Genomic DNA, 21,130 nt, shown 5'->3' with positions numbered 1-21,130 from the left:
GAGGCAATTTCCAATGTCAAGTGAGTTCAACATTTCTTTTCACTTTATAGGGATGATTTAAATGTAGGCCAGATTTGTACGTGGTCCAATTTTTGTATATTTTGGGGTGCTGAGCTGAGGAGAAAAAAACCTTGTCATGAAGTGCAGAAATTGAGTAAAGGTTGAGAGAGTACAGCACTTTAATGATACATTTTTTTTGAGGTTGGGAGGGGGTCCTGAACAATGGGACAAACTGCATGTGAGTGAGGAGCAGGCGACAACATCAAACTATGTCGGCTTCTCATTTTCACATGTGTGCCCAACAAAAAAAGCTCTCATCTTTTCACTTACGACACTGTCAACACAACTTGGGGGGGGGGGATGACTCAACACTTTATTGCTGACGGGTATATATATATTTTTTGTCCGTTTCATTAAATACTGTTTCTTAATACTAACAATGATAATAGTGGCTTGGGGGTGCGTTCTCTCTTTCTCTAGTGGCTCTTGGAACGTTCCAGTCGTGCACGAGGCTGAGGGAGAGCAAGTCAAGATGGGCTTGGAGATTCCAACACGGGCAGCGGCAGCAAGCGAAACTGCTGCCACACCAGGGGGGGAAAAAAGAAAAAGGCAAATGGGATGAATTTCACCTTACAACCAGAAGCGGAACTTCTCACTTTATAGCGTGGAATTCATCATCTTATATTGAGCACCGTAAGATTTGTCACATTCAAATGTGAAACATCTCACGTTGCAGCGCGTCGTTTTCAAAGGTTGAAATTGGATCACATCGCATGGTACTGAATTTTTCTGTTTTGATTTTGGTGGTGCGGCAGCAATACATGGTTCTGTTTGTCTACCGCGAAACAACACGGTTACACACAAAGCAAGCCGGGAGGGTCTACGTGGGGCGGCCGGTGGTCTTCCGCCGGCTACACAAATCGGGATCAAATGTGCCATAGCATGTTTGTACAGTAAAACATGTATGTACAGCAGACGCACGGATAGATCTATTTACAAAAATATATACACACAGCGTTTACAGAGAGAAGTGCTGGAGGGAGCTGGTTTATGATATTGGGCGGGGGGTCTTGAAGATAATACCGCAGGTGAGGATAGGGTACGCACATTCTTTGTACAGCACGGACGAGGCTTTCCCGTCTTTTTGACTTTTGCTTGAGTGTGTTCTTGTGGTAGTGCAAAGGCTTGACTTCATTGGGTGGCGCGGGTTTGCGGTCAGTCGCTGAGGATGTGCACGAAGGACATGGGGAAGACGCCCTTCCGCTCCGGCTCGCCCTCAATGTGACCGATCTGCAAGGACAAAATAGTCCAGTCAGGCGCTCGCCCGCTAACTTTTCAAAAGCCACCCCGGCAGACAAGGGCCTTCGCACCCTAATCCCCAATCGGGAAAACCCTGAAAGCTGAAACCCTAACCACGCCTTGAAATCCTACCTGACGGCCTTATTTGAGAGCATCTGAAGGCGCTAAACCGCAGCGGCGCCACGCGAGATAAGGTCAACTCACCCACCACTCCTGGTCCTCCTCGCCCGTTACCACGATGACCTCGCCCTCTACGAAGGTCAGCTCGTCGTCGTTGTCGGCTTGGCAGTCGTAGATGGTCTTCACGCGCCGCGCCTTGCTCTTACCCTGAAACGCAAACACACACGTCACTTTGGAAAACGCTCGGTAAGGGCACGCGGCGTCATGGCGCACCTAAAAGTAGGTAGGAATCATTCGCAGCGGTTGACTTTTTTAATCTTGTTCCACATTGCCCAAAATGAATGAAGAATGTTGTATTTTATTTAATAAAAAAATATTTTTCAAAAAATCCTTTGGAAATTTATCTAGTATTTTTTAGGGAAAAAAAACCCTGATGTAAATAAACAATGTTGGATGAAGATTATAACAAAAGTGAAGCACTGTCACAATGCACTGAATGTGTTATTGCAAAGTTTTCAAAGACACCCCCCCCACGTTGTGATTATGAAGTGTTGTGTGTAGGCAGTAGGGTGGCTCGTGGCATTTTTGTAAATTGTCAAAAGAAACTCAGAGCAAATCAGTTCGTCATGATAGTGTACGTGCATACCGCATTGATCTTCCTGGGGAGGGGCACGGGGGTCTCCGAGGTACTGGGCGGGGTCCCCTCTATGTCATCGGCACCCGGCTGCTGCTGGGGCGGGGGCGGGGCCGGCCGATCGGGCGACGGCGAGTCCCGGGGCTGCGGTTGTGGCGGCGGGGGCGGCTGCGTCTGTGGCCTGGCCAGCGTGTCCCCCGGCGGGCGATGGACCGCCTCGGCCGACCCCAGTCTGGGCGGCACGTCGGCCAGGTGGGGCTTGGGCGGCAGGTCCTTGAGCTGCGGCTTGGGCGGTAAGTCGGCCAGCTGCGGCTTGGGCGGCAGGTCGGAGAGCTGCGGCTTGGGCGGGAGTTCCCCGGGCTTGGGCGGCAGCTCTACCGGCTGCTTGGGCGGCGGGTCGGCGGGCTGCGGCCGCTCTGGGGCCGCAGCCTTTTGTGGGGTGTCCGCCCCCGGCGGTGACTTTTGGAAGACCTCGGGGGGGAGGCCTGCTTTGTCCAAGGAGGGGTGGTGGATGGTTTCGATCTTACGCAACGCCACTGGAAACATACGCATGCTCAATAATACACCTGCTAGTAATTATAATATAACTGTAATCATAATAAATATAAAGCACACCTTTCTGAGGTAGTTTGGGAAGAACCCTTGGACCAAGTGTGGACTTTGTGTTGCTCGAAGTCGTACTGCAAGAATTTTGTTGTCGTTGTTTTTGGGAAAAATGACAATCAAAGCATCAGCAACACTCACTCATTGGACATTTCATTCGGTACACCAAACCCAAATTTGAAACCCAAACAACCCTCGTTTGCAACCCAACCCACGTAGGAAATATTAACTCGGAAGCCAAGTCTTACAACCGGTTTTCAAACCTTAACTTTGACTTGAGCCTCTTTGGTTGTCTTCAAACTCTCATTTGACCCAACAATCGATTTGAAAAGGCGAACTTTGCTCGAGGGCGTCCGTGATGCTGAGAGGGTCCGTCTTACCTCTGCTGCTGAGGGATGCCTTCAAACTTGTTGGAGACGGGTGACATCTTGTTGACCGGAGGCGGCGTGGAGTCGCTTCCTAAAGCGTCGCCAAGCGCGGCCACAAACACAGGACACACACGTTACGCACGCCGCACGGTTGCTCTTCGGCTCACACAAACTTCAAAGCGCTCAAGGTGCTGGGATGACAAAATAGAATCATGGGATGGAGGGAGAGGGGAGTGGTCATCTGGCTGAGCTTTCCGTACGCCCGAGACGCTTAATGGGCGCTACAGTGGCCGCTCACGTTTCGCATTGAGGTGTTCGCATTGAGGTGTCAGCATTATCATTTTGACATTCTACTTTGAGTGGGTGCTGCGCCGTGTTTTATTTTTAACACACAATCAATTAACTCATTCAGTACCAGCCAATTCTGGACCAAGTCTGAAAAGACGTTTAAAAACGTCATTGGGAGTGAATGAGTTAATCGATAGAATGACAAATTCTGAAAATACTGTACAGATGGACAATTGTTGTTATTATTGTCTGTTTTTACAAAGCGCAGTCCTATGGGGAGCTATTTTTATTGGTTGTTTTTTTTGTCGTTTCCATTCATTTCAAGAGAAAAAGCCAATTTGCGGTGTTCTTTGTCGCGAGCGGGGAACAAAGCGTATTTGTTCGGGCACGGTGTTAATGTGAGGTCCGACTGGATACCGTGTGCTTGTGTCTCCTCCCCGGACAGGCCCCCTCTGATGTGACAGAGCGGGCCGGGCGGGTCGGACAGGGTGCGTTTGTGGCTGGGCGGCGGGGGCGGCGGCCTCTTCTTGGACAGGGTGGCGCTGCCTCCCGCCGTGAGTGCAGGCGAGGCGGCGGCGGCGGCAGCAGCTGGGGGAGCGATAATACACACAAGACGTCAGCACCAGCACAACCCGGAGGTCCCACGCCCACCACCACTTCACAAGTTCAAGGAGGAGATGAAGATCATGAGCGAGAGGAGGAGGGAAACGGGGAAGAGATCAGCTTTGTCCGAGCGGATAGAGCGCAAGCATCACGTCGCTTCTTGAAGACACCCAAAGGAGCACTTTGACGCAATGTTTTCACCTTCAAATATCTGTTGTCAAATTGTGACTATTGACGCTAACTGTTAGCATGTCAATGGCATTTCCCATTTATGGTAGCATTAAGCTAGTGGACCGTGCTCAAGCCAACATAAGTTTGTGTGTTTTAACCAGTCACGGTGAAATTGTCGTTGTCTTCTGTTGAATTTTAGTGCAAACGTGAGCTGGGAGTAGCATTCAACAGCGTGGCGCATCTTTTGGAAGAAATGTTTCATATTTGGCAAACCGCTGCCGGTTGTCAAATCAGCTGAGTTGAGTTCACTGCTACCAAACAGCGCACACCTTTCTCAAGTTGACGATGGTTCATGTGTTGAAAATTCCCAAGGCGGGCCACTCGTTTGTCATGGTAACAATGCACGACAAATCGAGGTGACATTTAGATGCGGGTAAAACTTGTGTTTGAGCTTGTAGGAGTTGCACTGCACATGGAAATATATTGTTTGCACATCTCATTTGACATTGTCGTGGTCAAGTGGGAAGAAAGCGGCGACCAGAGAGCTCAGCCAGCGAGAGCGACCAGCTGTGGCTCACGTTTACAGCTCAAGAAAACAATCCAATTTGATCATCGCCGCTGGCATTTTTTTGTTTTGTGAGCCGCAAACGTGGCCAAGCAGCGGCCGGGGGTGGCGAGGGTGAGCGGGTGGAAGTCAAATGAGGATATTCACGGATGTATGGTCGAGTGCCAGCCAGTGTGGCGTAGTGCGAATGAGAGCCGAGGAATGCCAAGTGTGGAGCTGAAAGAATCAAAAAGGAGGGGGAAAAGAAGACAAAGAAAAAAAGAGAGCGAGATGAGGAGGAGGCGCGTGGGTGAGCAACTTTGCATCTTTTTGGTTTTTGGAGTCAAAAGCGAGAGAAAGGAGCTGCTACTGCTCCACACACGCGCCCCACAAAACAAAGGAGAGACACTCGGCAACTTGCCGCTGCTGCACTTATTTGACACTCCAAATAAACGGCCATATTTGTTTCAATCACTTTGCCTTTTAGTTGGCTGAGCCAAAAAAAAACCAAAAACGCTCAGCGACCATTTGACTCCAATGTGATTGAATTTGCACACAGTGAAATACTTAGAAATGTCAAATTAACATCAAAAATTGCTCTGGATAAAATGATATTTTTTCTCAGTTCGAGTTTTATTCTTGAGCATGAGTGCTCTTGAATGCATCTGTTATCACAGAAATTTGAACTGCAAAAAAATTTTTGGGGGACAATCATTTTTTTTCTAAATTCTGCGTTATATTTTTCTGGGCTTATTTTTAAAATGTATAATATTATTGTATTTTTAAAAAATACTAGTACTGTTATTTAGTGCACTGATTTCCCAATAAAGTTCTAAATTTGAACAGCCGAAAATTGTTATTTTTTTTCTGAGATTAAAGCTTACTTTTAGTATGCGAGTGGTTTTCTTTCTTCATCAATTGCTTGTTTTTTAAAATTATTATTATTATTATTATTATTATTTCTTTTTTACCACAAAACGTTCTGGCTTTTGCGTCAATAAACCTGCCATTGAAAACTGAGTACATGCTAAGTAATGAAGACAACCTGATATTTCCATCTACCACTTCGGACACCTGTGGATTCATTCTTCACAATTGCTTGTTTTTCATCCCAAAATGACACTCTCTGGTTCTCAAGTCGGTTACACCTCCAACCGGTCAAACCACTGCTCTTATTGTGAACACAAGTGCATGTACGCATTAAAGGTGTTCGTCACGGTACAAATGAGAAGCTTTTGCTTCATATTTGTGTCAGGGAGAAAAAAGAAAAAACGCGAGTGACTGAAATGAGCGCCGGCGGCCGTGGCGGCGATGCGAACCTTTGCCCTGGTTCCTGGGCGGCAGCGGCGGGCCGTCGGCCACGGGCGAGGACGTGAGGTCGGTGGAGGCGCTGTACATCTGGTTGGTGAAGGCGCTGTAGGACAGCCGCTGCTGCTTGTCGCGCTGGCTGATGAAGCCTGGCAGCGAGAGCTTGTCGTGCGGCGACAGGCTGGATGAGTGGCAGAAGCTCTGCGGCCGCGGCGACCGGTCCTTCTTGATGGGACTGGGCTGCGTGACGACACGCGAGACGGTGTCACAGGCGCGCGCCGCCGGACAGAAAACAAACGGCGACCAGGCACCTTGTCATCCAGATCATCGTCGCTCTCGTCCATCTCCTCCAGTCGAAGGCTCCACTCGTACTCCACGTGGATGTGAGGGTTGAATTTCCCCTCAGCCGCCTGCACCAGCTGACAAGCAAAACAAAAATGCTCAATCTAAGCCAGACCTCGTCCAAGGAAGGCCCAACAAGCCTCATTTGGATTCGCACCTTCACAAATCATCACTGTGTGGATGGGCCTCCATTTGGACAAATGGATTGAAATGGAGAACTTTCGTTTTTTTTTTTTCATTAAAGTATTTCCATTTACAGTCAATCGAGGAAGTGACGCCTCCGCCCCCAATCCCCACAAGTGAAACAAGTGAAAACGCTTTTGCAAGGCCTTCCACGGCAATGTGCAAACTCTCACCGCCTCCTCGCACGGTGCGTTCCTCAGTCGCCTGGCAACATCCAGCGCCGTCTCCCCGTTCTGATTGGCTGAGGGGGCACATGGCGACCGACAGTTAGATACGCAAGGCTACACATGAGCTGGCGCTTGGCTAGGGCGGGTGCGACTCACTGATATCGGTGGCCGGTTTGCCCCTCAGGAGCAGCTTGAGGCACTCTGGCTTCTCGTACATGCAGCAGTAATGGAGGGCCGTGTTGCCCCATTCCGTCTGCTTGTCCAGATTACCGCTACGAGGCAAAAACATATAATCACTCACTCAGCCAGTCTAGAAGACTTCCAGAGTCCACACAATGCTAATTGGTCAAAAACTAGGAATAGACTCATAATCGGTCCAACCGATAATGGGCATTTTGGGGCGTAGCAGCACCAGCATTTTTCCCCCAAATGTGACAGCCGATAAGAGATCAATTTCATTTTGGCTTTGATTGGGAGACCAGGAAAGGAAGACTTTAATTGCTGAGTGCTATCCACGCGTTTTTGCTGGACAAATAAACATCTTGAATCTGGAACACGGCAGGTTGCTGAGAACTTTTGTTTGAAGTTTAAAATAAACATGCCATTGTCTAAGATAGAAAAACATCGTACAAATATGAATGTATGTCAATTTACCTGTTTTGCACCAGGAAGTCCACTAGGTGCAGCGAGGTGTGGTCAGCCGTCCGGACTGAGTAGTGCAGCGCCGTCTCTCCCACTTCCTGCAGGAGGCGACAAACACAGCAGCAGGCGGTCAGCCTGTCTGCATCCAGTCACTGACTCTGCATCGCTTTTGAACTACAAGCTGTCCGCCATGAACAAAATGGCTCCTAAAACTAAAATAATAGACACCTGCCTACCGGCCAGGCAGATACAGCAGCCGAGTTTACACGGGGCCATATATTTCGCTTGAAATGAGCTGGATGACATCAGGCCAAAGAAATGTTTGAACTATTTTCCAAAGACTTGCATGCGTTTGAAAACTCAGTCAAGGAGCACATCCGGCGATGCCAGGCCATTTGATTGACTGACCGGGCCGGCCTCAGGCAGAGGCTCCATGAGCTCCACGCCCTCGGCGTAGACCTGGACCAGGGCCAGCAGGTCACGGGCGCGCACCGCCTCGTACAGGTCCATCATCTTGGCCGCCGCCGACGAGCACGTCTTGCGGGCGTACTTGTGGTCCACATACTTGGCGTTGATGAACTCCTTCCTCATCGTCCTGACGGGGGGTTGACAAGTACGTTGACAAGAACATTGACGGATCGGCGACGGTATTTGCCTTCCTGCTGGCGCGTGTACTCACATGTCGCTGGAGGGGCCGGGCTTGGGCGAGGGGGACGGCAGGTTGCCCTCCATTATCTCATTGAAACTACTGTTCCCAATGTTCTTGGCCAGCTGAAAAAGAAAGTCAGACAGACATTTTAGAGCTATTAAATTCAGAAATGCTCCTACACAAAGAAACCACAAATGTGTTCTTATCGCAGTGTCATGCAAACATGACAAAATATTATTGAGAGCCTATTGCGTTCTGGTATTGAGGCATTGGCCTTTTCAATGCTGAACTGGCTACAGACAGCAGAGTCAAATCAAAGCAAATACAAACAAATACACGGACAGTGAACTGTACAATGTCATGTACCGGTAGTTTCCTGTTGACATAACAAATGAGATCACAAGATTAGCATACAGGTAGTTGTGGTTGGATTTTTTTTTTAACGTGTCCCCCGTGTTGGCTCCTCGGTCGGACGTATGGACCTACCAAGAGTTCTGAGGTGCCCAGTTTGTCGAGCTCCATGGACTGGATGCGGGAGATGTGCACGCCCATTTCTCGGTGGATGCCGGAGCACTCGATGCATGTCAGGATGCCAAGGTTGGTGGACAGCCATTTGGGATCTACGAGCCGTCGACAGACACATGTCAGTACAAAAGGGGCGGCGTCATCGTGCGTTGGAGACTTCAACTGCGCTTGACGGTCAACGTGGCGATGCCCAAAGACAGAGGGAGTTTCGCACAGACATTTGTGGAACTATTTTTCCTCAGACTGATTTCCTTGGCTACTTGGGCCAGTGTAATGCTCTCGTTTCTTTTACTGCGCTAAATTGCATGCTAACGTCTATTTTCATTGTCCTCATTGACAGTTGAACACACAGAGCCAACATGGAATCCATCCATTGACTTGCAAGTGGTATTCATCCACATGACTACCGTTGTAGCATCTTTTATCGTCTAGTTGTCTTGTACTTATTTTTAAACCTTTTTTTTGGGGGGGGGGCGCTTTTCAACTGCAGTGACTGACTGATGAATTGATGCAATGTGGGACAATTGAAAAGGGTAACTCAGCGCTTTTACGCGCATCTTGCGGCGTGCATGCAGAGAGTGATAGAGAGACGGATAGAGAGGGAGGGCGGACGGTGCGAACGTCAGAGACCTTCCCCCTCCCCCAAAAAGAAACTGAAAGTCCTGAGTCATACTAGCACAGAGGCAGGGTAGTCCAGATGTGAGGCTTCGGTCACATGTTGCGCATGTTGAAAGGCAGCTGCCTGGCTGCCGAAAGCCATGCACGGAGGGTGAATAATTTGACGGCCTCTCATTCCAACTGCACTTAATAGCGGTGACGGATTACAATAAAAATGAAGACAATGCGATTTAGCATGCGTGCAGGCCTCTCCCAGCTGCTTGTGTGACTTATGTAACAGCGTGATGTAACGACGAGGAGCAAAAAGCCTAGAAATGCTTCGGAGGTGGTGTCTCTCGGCCCTACCTGCCGCGCCACAGTCGCAGCACAGCTCGTTGCCCGGCATGCGCAGCACATCCTCGATGATGGCTTTGGTGAGGTCCTCCAGGCCGTCCTCGCCGCCGCTGCTCTGCTCGCCGCGGAAGGCCATGTTCAGGGCCTCCTCCTTGCTGTTGGTCAGCACCGAGATCCAGCTGCGCAGCGAAACAAGGCGCTGTAGTGGTCAGAACTCAACGAAAATTGTGTTCCCTGGTGTTCTCATTGTGTGCAATCAGGCTTTTGCAAATATTTGGTTGGAATGCAATGACCAACATTGTTGCCAGTTTCCTGCCGTGTTACGTACTAGGAACTGACTCACACCCAACTGATATTTTTGCATTATAAGAAAAAGAAGAAGAAAAAAGAACATTTTATTGATCAACAGTCGGATTCTTTGATGAAGGTTCAATTCAAGTGTGCTCGTTTTCTCCTTGCTGGGTAGGTTGGAAAATGACACTTTCATTCATGTCAAAACAGGAGGTCGGAAATTCGTCAGAGCTACCATTTGTGGCCTGCGTAATCACAGGCTTGCTGCAGCTCGATTCAAGACTTTTTAATTCCATTTCAAGTTAAATTGGAGATCAACTTCACAAAGTGGTCCTAAATGGCTCGAGGAGTGTACCTAATCTTGTGGCCAGTGGAACTCATTTCTATTCTCATCATTAAGCCAAAATTTGCATGCAGTCTGAATAATTGCTCTCGCACAAATGAGGTTAAGACACACAAAAGACACATGGGCACACATGGGTTTTCCTGCAGGACAGATGGGAAATACCACGCCTGCCTTTCAAACGTGGCATCCCGCAGTTCCCGACATGGCACAATCTGCTCACAAACACCACAAGAGATGTGCTTGCGTGCAAATAAATAAATAAATAAATAAAAGCCTCTACTGACAAGGCACTGCTAATTGAGTGACTGGGAGGGCTGAGTGCTGCTAGGGAACACTGAATATTTCATCAGGCACGCTGCGGAAGACGCCACCGCTGACAATGTGCGCGACGGCGAGGGAACGCTAGCAGTAGAGGCGCCAGTCTCAGTGGAACGCTGTCAAGCCCGGCAACCACCTATGGCCTTTCACATGATGTGTTGGCAATCAGCTGCTGCACTCTACGTTCTCCTTTGAAGCGTTTCCATCAATTTGAAGCAAGGCCCAATTTGGGGAAATGTTGCCTTATTGCTAATTCTTGCTAATTTTAACACTTTCATTTTGGGGAAATCTTGTCACGTCGCCGGTCCAACCTTTGATTGATTGATGAATTGTACTCACATGACAAACTCTTGCTCATCCTCAGCTTGGAAATGATACGTGCGGTTATCTGCAGGGGGAGATACACAAACCATCAGTGGTAACAGGCGTGACGACGCGTTTCACGTCTGCGCACACTCACGGGAAATGAGATCAAAACACTTCCTGTCCTCGGCGCTGGGTTTGACCTGGCAGGTGAGGAGGTTGAGCTTCACCGGCTGCCTGTTGGACTGCAAGGAAAACACGCGCCCGATTAGTGTTGCAAAATACCATCGCTCACTGGCAATCATTTGGGCGTTTGCCACATGCACACACTGTAGACGAAGAAGTGCTGCCTCTACCAGTGAAAATGATGTACTGGCACTACTGCCTTTATGTTATTCACTTCTGTCATGTGTATTTTCCATCAAATATTAAGTTTCCCCATCCCAAATATTTTGTATTTGTTTCAATTCTTTTGGCATAGTGCTTATTTTGACAAACACAGGTCTGTTATTTGGACTTCATTAAAACTGATTCAGTACGAGCCAATTCTGGACCAAGTCTGAAAAGACGTTTAAAAACGTCTTTGGGAGTGAATGAGTTAAAATGCAATTATTTGTGTAATTTTCATTTAATATTTGCAGGGTATTTACTATACTCATTGTGATCCCTCAGAGGGAATTTTGTATTATTTTCAGATATTTTTGTCACAATTCTAATGTCGACCATAGTCTGTCCCAGACATGTTATGAAGACACCTGGCAACTGCTTCCGGCTATAACAGCAAATGCATCGTAGCTCTGCTTTCATGAAAAGTGTAGTGACTTGGATATTTCAGCCCAAAGAAGCGGTTGAATAAGTGAACTGGAGCGTGCTCGAGATGGGGGAAGAAAAAAAAAAGTCAGTTCACATCACCCCGACGTCTGGCAAGCTACTCCCAGCACACAGCCATGGTGTCAGCGCCTTGGACGCGACCACGGGCGTTATATCCGTTCGGCTCGTCATCGTCATCCAGATTTTTATTCTTGTTGTGCATGTCCCGTGTTCAAGAAAAAGCTACCCTTTCCTTAACTCGGCTGCTGCTGCACAAGCGTGCACTGCTGCCGCCATGGCGCGCATACACGCACGCACATCCACGGATGAGTCACCCTGGAACAGCAGGCGGAGGGAGGAGGGACATAGTTGCCATGGCAACCAATCTATGTCAATTCCACCAGAATGCACGCTTGCACGTGAGGAAGGGAAGAGGGAGGAGGGGGCTGGGGGGTCAGGGAGGCCCTCTGTGTATATGTGTGTGTGTCTGTGTGTGTGCACTCACTGTGGCATGAGAGATGGTGAGGATGCCCCCCTTCACCGAGCACTGCCTGCGCTGCCACACCTTTCTCAGCCTACGATGGGTGCAAAAGAGACAGCCGCAGCTTTGAGTTTGCTCAACCTTTCCTGGGACGCGGCAGACGTTTGAGCAAATGTGGTGGGGGAAAAAAAAATCACAATGCACACCAACAAACTAAAATGTCGCAAACAAGTATATACTGCGGCGCCTTCAGATACGGGCTGGATTCATTCCGTGATCACGCTCGCAATTTGAAACACTCCAATCATTTTCCCCCGTTGAAAAGAATGGAGGAAAATATTGCACTCTTTTTTTTAAAAAAAATCATGTAGTCACAACACAGTAATTAAACAGATAGTCAAGAATTAAACAGTTTGTGCATCGTGATTTATGCTGCAATCTCATTCAATGTTCTGTGCCTGCATTAGCCTCCGGGATCTGTCTAAATGCGCTGCTCCAGTTTGTGTTGGAATATATGTTGCTTCAAGATTTCTACTTTGAGCACGCGATGCATCAACGGCATTTTCAAAATATGTTAGCATTAATCTAAATATAGACTCTGGTAGCGCAGAATGATGTCGTTTAAAATCTTGTCTGTTTAGCGTTGTAGTAAACTTGAGTGCCGATTGAAAGTCAAAGCAAAACAAAATCATCTGACGGAGGGCGCGAGTGCACTTTGTTGTCTTGCGTGTAAAGCCCCAGTGGGCTGGAGAGGAAAGCGAGCGGTCCGTGCAGGGCCCCGCGCCGGCCTTACCCGTCGCTCTTCTTCAGCAGGTAGCCTTTTTTCTCGCTGCCAAATTCCTTGTTGCCCTGCAGCTGGTGCATGCTGTAGCCACCTTGCTTACTCTGCGAGTCCTAAAAGGCGCACAAACGGCAAAATGAAACCTGCACCGCGCCACAGCGACAGGCCACACAAACATGCAGCAAAATATAAACTCACTCACTCAGAAAGTGTGGCAGGAATGCTGAGAGTTACGACTCGTACCACTAGTAGTAAAACTTGAACATCGACATCAAAGAGGAGAAATTATTTAGATGAGATCAATTTAAATTGTTTAGAAATATATTAGAAGCCGAAGAAGGAAAATGGTGACGTTAAAGATAAAGAAATAAAGTGGTTGAAGAAAGTGTGCTGAAGCAAAACGATGCAAATTTTGTTCATGAACGTCATTGAAAACCGATGCGAAATGACAACGCAATTACTTGCTGTTCACACTTAGCATTCTTTTTTTTTTCCCCCACGTGACAATGTTCGACTCTCAGCATCCCCGTTCCCCATCCGCGTGGCCGCTAGCATGCTGCGTGGGCTGCGGCGCACTCTTGAAAGTCACGCGGCACAGACAAAATGGCAGCATGCTCCACATGCAGCAGCAGCAGCAGCAGCAGCACTTACTCTTCTAGACTTGATTCCAGACAAGCAGAAGAAGGTAGTGAGGAGGGGAAGGAGACAGATGGGAGAGGTGTGAAAGATCCTGCTCAGATATCGCACGTGGGGTTATGTTGGGTGTCACACGGTTCTTAATTATAGCCTGCAGCATGGGGGGGCTAATTGCCAAGGGAGGCTACAGTGTGAGTGGATGTGGCCACAATGCATGGTATGACATGCACAAGAATGCACCCGATTATTGCCCCACAATTGGTGAAAATGTGCAGTATGGCTACGGCGTGTTTCCAACACATGCCAACTAAATGAAAAGACAGTTTGTAAAAAAGAAATCCGTGGGAGAATATCATACAACATCATTCTGAGAAAACGAAATGAGGACTCGCTCACAGTTTTGTTTGTTGCGCCTGCAGTTGCCACAGGCAGTGCAAGTTAACCATTAAAACAGGAGAATTCAACATTGTACTTTATTGAAAGACCGAAGTGTTTCACTAAACCACATCATATTTCGGTCTGCTGGCCTGATGCGAACCAATCATGCCAAAGGGATGATAGCTCGTCCGTCCTTCTACCTCTTCGCACAACTGCACCTTTATCACACAGCGAGCGGCAAGACTTACAAAGAGAACACAGTACAATGCCCACAGGCATTTCTTTTCTCCGCCATGTCGGATGGATAGCTTTTACTGCAGCCAAGCAGAGCAACTTTGCTTTTCTTCTTGCTCTTCATTACACTGCATCGCCTGCAGTAGAGCTCTCTGCTGCCAGCCATGTTGTGGCACAGAATGTGTGGTTCTATATTTAAGGTGGCCAACACAAAATTCCAACACAGGAAAAACCCATGAAAAGGGCTGCCTCCAAAATCTGCACTCTCGCGAGCGAGCAGGCACAACTTCAGGTATTTTTTTTTTCTCGCCTGATGCTAAAGGGGGACCTGAGCCATACATACAGGGGCTGTGAAAATAATTTTTCCCCAAATATAATAATCATCAATGAAACGCTGCAGGGGCGTAACTGAGCCGACGCAGACTTGTGATGGTGCTGCAGCGAGGGTTGACTGTACTATTGAACCCAACTGCTGAACTAAAAGCAATCAACTGAATCAAGTCGTTGTTCAGCGTGTATTGTGTCTGCGAAAATGGGCTGTAAATGTGTGCGTGTGTGCGTGTTACCTCCTTCTGGTCCAGCTGGAGGGAGGACTTGATGAGGTCGCGCAGGGCAGTCAGCTGCTTCTTCTCCTCATCCTGGGTTTGTTTGATCTGGATGCAGAAATTGGAAGTGTGGTTCAAAGACGGGGGGGAGGGGGGTGGAACCCTTGCAAGCAACTGCGACCAAGAGAAAAGTCAAAAGGAGACGAGTTACGTTGTAGAGGTCAGCCGCCAACTTCTCAATGTACTGCTTCAACTTGTCGGCCGTCTTCAAGCCATCTTGGAAGAAACTGCAACAGACGCCCCGCTTTCATTTACATTTGAGCTTTCGCGGACAGTACCATTATTTGGTATTGTTTCATAATGTGAAAATTCCACAACGTTGACATGGGCCGCACATAGTTTTGGATATAATTATACAACATTATAATCTCCAATATGTATAATCCTGCAAAATAAAAAATATGACACAAAACGGATTAATTGATGGGGACCGGCGTCCCATTCCGTACACCTGCGTAGCATCACCACCAGACGTAGAAACGCAAAGAGATGATTTGTCATTGCGTCGCCGGGGAGACCTCACAGCTGCCGCAACATACCCGATCGATTCCTTATTTGGCAGCTCAACATTATTCCCATAAAGCCAGAGAGAGGGGCTTGCTTGCTTACTTGCACTGCGCGTGGTAATACTTAATGAGGTTCTGCAGGAGGTCCACGCCTTTCTTGGTCTTGATCTCATTCACTTTGATCAGGTACTGCAACGCAAACACACAAAAACCACACACGCTCCCACGTTAGTCTTATTTTTCAATCCGCACCCTTTTCCCCATTTTTCAAAATAAAAGCCCCAAATTCCCAAATCTCGCCAGACGGCGCTGTCATTAAATAAAAGCAGAACAGATAATCTGAGCTAATCCCGCAATTGGAAAGATTCCCCAGCGAGGGAATGGCGACAGATATCGCGGCGCTGACCGAGGGGGCGAGAGTGTGAGATTAATCTGCTGATTGAGCAACGTGACCGGTGGGGTCACGGTGGGTTGTGGGTTGGGGGTGCAACCACCAAGGGAATGCAAGTGACGCCCACAAATGAGGCTAAATGGAATGAATGTGCCACAGATGCGACACCAAACAGATACTCGATGCTCTGATTCAAAACCAGTACCAATATTTGTCATTTCTGGCAAATAACTGGACATGAAAAACGAGGCCTTGGAAGTTAAATAAAGACTTGGAAAGTTGTAAAACAAATAAATAAATGAATCAGATCCTGACACCAGTTCGTTGGCTGACATGAAACTGATGGGAGACGTGTCTAGCCGAACGGGGCGCAAACAAAATCTCCAAGCACCCAGGTGCAAACCTGAATTGAAAGCTGGCCATTTTGGTCTTTTTCCGCTTGATCATCTCCTCTATTTTGCACTTTTGGAGTGGCCACAGTTGGCAGCGTGAGGGAGGAAACGAGGCAAAGACTGCGTGGAACATGTGGGCAGGGAGGAGCGGCAGTGCAGCTCAGCTTTTTCTTTTCTGCAGTGAATAATTCACACGGCCAACAGCAGCGCCGGCGCAGGAGCCACTTTTGCGTTATGCAATTGCAGTCGACAAAATCTCAAGCGAGGCGTGGGTGGCGACGCCTACCAGTGAGAGAGGATTTTGCTGCTTTTTTTAATGGGGGGAGGGGGGGTCTCCCACAGTGTGTTCCAATTTCTCTGGGGCCCAAGCCGAGCTCACATTTGTTTTACACTCAATTTGCCAGATTTCTGTGAAGCGAGCGACAAGAGACCAAGAAGCTACAAGCGCTGCCGGAATATCACAAAACAAATATCGCTCCTCATCTGGAAAATGACATTCTGTGAGAAGGAATTTGGAGAGCTTTTTTGTTTTTTTTTAATGACCTACCTCGCACATCTGCAGCTGGAAGAGCCGACGCTCCTTTTCCATCTCCTCAGCAATCTCGGCTCCGGTGATCTCAGTGCGGATCATCCCATGCTGCTTGGCGTGCTCCCGCTTTTCCTTCTCGATTTTGGTGCTGCACGGCAAAAAAAAAAAAAAACGTGGCAGGCTTTGACCGATGCGGATGTACGTGCGCAACATGATACGAGCCGTACTTATACACGATGGTAATTTAGGGAGAAATCAGGGCTGGTTTGGTCAAGGTTGATATAAGCGTAACCGCCAAAACTGTTGTGCCGTGGTACATGACTTCGAAGGGCTTCCCCAAGTCGCAGAGCAAACCAAAAGTGACCAGCCAAAATGTGTTGACAAATAGTCAAGTTTGACCATTAGACTCCAATTGGAAGCTTTTTGTTTGGACCAGATTTTCTATTGGCCACATCACACAAAATCACACACAAAGGGCAAGAGGCCGACTTACAACTTGGCCTCGTAGTCCTTCCAGGCCTTGTCAAAGGGCTTCTTGATGTCCTGCGCAGACACAACAGAGGACAGAACAAGTGTCAGTGCGCTTCAACCAGCGAGTTATTTGTAGACTTTTGGACCATCACCAGCAGCCTGTCAGGCGCTTCGCTTGCTCGGAGCGGCCCCGCCCCGCCGCCACCGTCATCATCAACGGCGGAGTTCATGACCCATTTCTTCCATCACAACACAGACGTGGTGTTTACTTGAGCCAGATTTCCAGTGCAGTCATTTAAACAGCCGCTTTGACTCCCCCTTTAACCCCCTGTGGTCTGTTCACACTGTCCCCGCCCAGTATGCACATGCGCAGCGGTTGGGAGGCGTATGGCGGGATGTGCTGACGCGGTGTCCGCTCGCTTTGTGCTCAGCCGCTGCTGAGTTGTGGCGAGAGCGGCACCTTACCCCTTTGACACCTTTCAAGTCTCCTTTGAGTAGCGAGTCCAGGGTGAAGATGACATTGTGGCTCAGGTTCTGCAGCTAAGGATGAAAAACAAAGGGAGGCACACGTTTGGAGGTCAGAATAGTTGAGTAGATAACAGAGTGGTATCAGGTGTTGTAGTATGCGATCGCTCTTATGAAGACGAGTACAAGTATGAATACAGACGTACGGTATCGCGCATGCCTACTTAATACCTCCGTCCATAAAGTGTCTCTGTTACTGATTGTCTTCCAAAAGCAGCACCATGTACTTAGCACTGCCTTGCTTCACGGTGAGTAAAGCCACTCTGATGAGCTCAGACTGGGGTAAAAAGTAAATAAATAAATACATTCAAAAAATATGTAACCAATAAATAGACACCAGGTGAGGTTGAGTGAGCAAAAGCAAAGACGAGCATTGCTCAGCGGCTCTAACCATTAGGCCCAGCAAGGTTGTTTACAGCACGACTAAGCCCCCCCCCAGTCCACATACACGTACACGATGAGCAGCAATCAAGGACGTCAACAACACTTAATGGGCACTAATGTGCTTCTTAAAAGCCATGCCTTTTAAAAAAAATCTTTAACTGGCTGCCTTCCGGACATCCTGGAAGACCATGAGGGGGAAAAAACCCCCCCACTGAAAATGTCAGCTGAATACAGTATACAGCTCATCTTTAAATTCCTTATGTCGAGCCTGCGGAACAACCGGCACCGGCTATCGTTCATTCGTCAACAAGCCATCTGTGGCATGCCTTTTTAAAAACATATGCTAGTGTGCAATGCATGCTTCCGTATTTTTTAAACAAGCGTACATTTTACCCTGCCTGCGTCTAATAATGCAGTGTGTCTTGTCTATGTGTTAAATACAGAAATAGCACCCGTAACTGACACTGCGCCTTTAAATACAGTGCGCCATATGGTAGTGAAAATACGTTACTGTTTTTGAAGGGGGGGGGGGGGTTACTCATGACACACATGCCTCGAAACTTGACTTTTTAAATACCTTGTTAATGTTCTGACCTTCCCTGCCACAAAGCAAACCCGGAACCTCGCTTAATCCTAATCCACACACATAAACCAATTACGCAAGTGACAACCAATATAATCTCTCCCCCCACTTTAACCGCCAGTGGGCGAGAGGAAACACATATCCCCACAGCATTTTGGCTGGCACGCATAGGATTTTGGACTCACCAGGTTCTTCAGGAGGGCTGATAGCTCCTTGGTAAGTGAGGAGAATTTGACAAAGGCAGTGCCCAAGTCAGGGTTGTCCCGGCTGATGAAGTTGCTGCCAAATTTGTCCAGCGCTTGGGCATAGTTTTCCTCATTTTGGACATGATCTGTCAGACAGAATGGGAAAACAACATTCAGCGTTTCCTGGCATCTGTGGCTAAGGATTAGCATTAGCTTGATGACCAGAGAGGTTTAGTTTTGTCTGTTTTTGTCACTGGCCTGTATGGACAGTTGATAAACAAACATAGATGTTTGTTTCTGTTTGATCCCCTTAGTTGTGGAGTCATTTTCTGGTTAGTGGCAATGGCACTGGTTAGTGTTCCAAAACCTTCAAATCATCTTCAAAACCTATGCTAATTTAGCATAGTTTCACAAGATGTTCTAACCTATCCAGTGCTAGCTACTTAGCAACAAGACAAAAGCTAACTATTTGATACACACTGGCAACAAATGTGCATATTTTTGGGTTCTGACTCCCTGGATAGGCAATAAACAAACATGTTAGTTTCCGTCGTGTCTGAGTAATTTGTGGACTCTGCAAGCATTTGTGTAGCTTTCTGGCCATTCTCGATTCTATGGCCAAAGGCTAAAGCTAACATGCTAACACATTGGGCAACCATACTATCTTGTTTCATTGATTTCAGAAACAAAATTAACTCCTCAGTCAATACAGTATGCTGACATGGGCATTTCTTCATGTCTGGTCTTTAAGTAGCTGCGGAGTCACTTTCTAGCGGGTAGCGGCACGGAAAAAAAAGGTGAAAGTAACTTAAGTTTTGTTATTACTTAATCACCTGAAACCAAAAAAAAAAAAAAAAAAAAAAACCCAAAACATTCGTGGCTTGTTCTGAAACTGAAAAGAGGATGTAAGTAAATGTCATGACCTGGTGACTAAAGCGCCTCCAAGTAACCTGAATGTAGCACAGCTGTCTTCCAAATGTTTCACTTTTCATAGTTTTCCTGCATTCGTGAGTTTTAAAGTAAACTTTCGACATCTGGAACTGCCAATTTAGGAAGGATGGAGCGACAGGAGGAAATGTCCAGAGTGGAAAATTGGGATTCATGTTGTGGTGATGAGCAAAAGAAACTCAGATGTTGAGCGCCTGGATAAATACACAAAATTCCACCTGTCCCACAGAAGACAATGGAGACCAAAAAAAAGGTTTAATTAGAGTGATTTCATGGCTGGATTTGACACTATGAGTTACTAAGAGGTGAAACAGTAGTCCAAAAACGTAGCTTGGTTTAAAAAAAAAAAATCTGCAATGACTGAACCGCAATATATCAAGGGAAGACTGCTAGACCTCGACAAAATAACAACAATTCAACATTACACAGGGTTTTAGTTGGACAAGACAGCTTGGACTTGGTCTTACCTTGTCCTGAATTGTAGATGGCTTTGACGGATTTCTTCACCTTCTGCAGAGAGGTTCGGTCCTGGTCAAGCGCCTGAGGAAAAGAGAGGATAAATGGTTATCATAGTGCAACAAATAACTCATAGTTTCCGCATTGCCGCCATTCACATTCCCAATCAATCAATGAGAACACGGCCACAACAATGAGGAGACTTATTACTCTGAAATCTTTCAGAAATGCTGTCCGCAAATGTCATTTTCTCTGTTTCCTGTGCATATAATTCATGGCAAAGGTGCCAAGAGGTCACAGCCACGGTAACTCGTAAGTAATGACAAACATCAGCAAAGTGGCGAGGCACCAAGGTTCAGTTAAGAGCAAAGCGCGCACACGCACACACACACACACGGACCAGCAGGCTAATTGGACTACACAAGATCATGAAGCCACCCATGGCCTTCCCTGGACGTTTTTACATGGCTCGTCCGCAATCATCTCAGCAGTATTTTGTCGCCGCAGGGCCCTTCCCTTTGCTCTTTCCGCCGACCCACACTGTTTAGCCCTCATCTGTCAGGCCGGATGGTGGTGCGTACAGGCCCCCCCCAAGGGAAGATATAGCACCAAACGCTTAGGCGGCATAGTGGCGGCTTGACGTTTGAACTGAATTCCATCTTGTAACTCAATTCACTTGCCAAATCAATTTGCCCCTGAAAGGGAATTGAAAAACCCTCGGAGCGGTCGACAATTTCATTAACGCGCAACCCACATGGCCGAGCGGGTGAGCCAGGCTGAGATTATTCTGCGTAAAAATGTAAGCGGCAAAGCTTCCCTCATTCAAAAAAAATTGTGTTTATTGTTGTGGATTTCAGCCACGTTGCAATGCAGCAAGAGCTGCTTCAAATATTTGAAATGCCTCTATGGGCTACATGTAAGATCATCTCTACAGCATGACACCATAATCAAGCATTGTTCATGTTAAATGACGCAGACACGTCAGTTAAAACTGTGTCTTTATAGTCTCTTTAGTTGTAATGTGAGCATTTGTGCTTAGATGTAACAGTAAGAGAATCCATGAGGCAGCAATGTCCTGACACCACACTGTCTGTCCAAAACTTGACCCTCGCTCTCCCTCTCTCTCTCTCTGAACACCGTCTAAAGGAATTTTTGCAACTGATGGGAACATTCGAAGATG

General features: G+C 47.5%; 1 protein-coding gene across 4 annotated transcripts in view; it reads right to left on the bottom strand.

The window, feature by feature from the left end:
* Window positions 1–161: 161 nt before the first annotated feature.
* asap1b (ArfGAP with SH3 domain, ankyrin repeat and PH domain 1b) overlaps window positions 162–21,130 on the bottom strand; it is a 29,144-nt gene continuing 8,175 nt past the window's right edge. The window contains exons 2-29 of one of the 4 annotated variants that reach the window (XM_086101963.1): window positions 19,962–20,034; window positions 18,547–18,692; window positions 17,335–17,409; window positions 16,892–16,941; window positions 16,417–16,546; window positions 15,190–15,275; window positions 14,732–14,807; window positions 14,542–14,628; window positions 12,740–12,840; window positions 11,971–12,040; window positions 10,813–10,900; window positions 10,692–10,740; window positions 9,410–9,576; window positions 8,408–8,541; window positions 7,952–8,043; window positions 7,681–7,867; window positions 7,285–7,370; window positions 6,787–6,902; window positions 6,637–6,704; window positions 6,250–6,357; window positions 5,950–6,178; window positions 4,799–4,867; window positions 3,730–3,900; window positions 3,037–3,115; window positions 2,669–2,733; window positions 2,066–2,589; window positions 1,504–1,626; window positions 162–1,290 (exon numbers count right to left, since the gene is read on the bottom strand). In XM_086101963.1, coding sequence (XP_085958089.1) covers window positions 1,216–1,290; window positions 1,504–1,626; window positions 2,066–2,589; window positions 2,669–2,733; window positions 3,037–3,115; window positions 3,730–3,900; window positions 4,799–4,867; window positions 5,950–6,178; window positions 6,250–6,357; window positions 6,637–6,704; window positions 6,787–6,902; window positions 7,285–7,370; window positions 7,681–7,867; window positions 7,952–8,043; window positions 8,408–8,541; window positions 9,410–9,576; window positions 10,692–10,740; window positions 10,813–10,900; window positions 11,971–12,040; window positions 12,740–12,840; window positions 14,542–14,628; window positions 14,732–14,807; window positions 15,190–15,275; window positions 16,417–16,546; window positions 16,892–16,941; window positions 17,335–17,409; window positions 18,547–18,692; window positions 19,962–20,034 — 3,324 coding nt within the window. In that variant the 3' untranslated portion in view covers window positions 162–1,215. The remainder of the gene's footprint in view (window positions 1,291–1,503; window positions 1,627–2,065; window positions 2,590–2,668; window positions 2,734–3,036; window positions 3,116–3,729; window positions 3,901–4,798; window positions 4,868–5,949; window positions 6,179–6,249; window positions 6,358–6,636; window positions 6,705–6,786; window positions 6,903–7,284; window positions 7,371–7,680; window positions 7,868–7,951; window positions 8,044–8,407; window positions 8,542–9,409; window positions 9,577–10,691; window positions 10,741–10,812; window positions 10,901–11,970; window positions 12,041–12,739; window positions 12,841–14,541; window positions 14,629–14,731; window positions 14,808–15,189; window positions 15,276–16,416; window positions 16,547–16,891; window positions 16,942–17,334; window positions 17,410–18,546; window positions 18,693–19,961; window positions 20,035–21,130) is intronic. The other 3 variants (XM_086101961.1, XM_086101960.1, XM_086101962.1) reach the window with 3 other exon arrangements.

The sequence above is a fragment of the Hippocampus guttulatus genome, chromosome 21, assembly GCF_054856545.1.
Source record: "Hippocampus guttulatus isolate MCC_2025c chromosome 21, RoL_Hgut_1.0, whole genome shotgun sequence".
Classification (NCBI taxonomy): Eukaryota; Metazoa; Chordata; class Actinopteri; order Syngnathiformes; family Syngnathidae; genus Hippocampus; species Hippocampus guttulatus.
The sequence above is the reverse complement of the archived record's forward strand: the minus strand, read 5'-3'. Positions and strand labels throughout refer to the sequence as shown.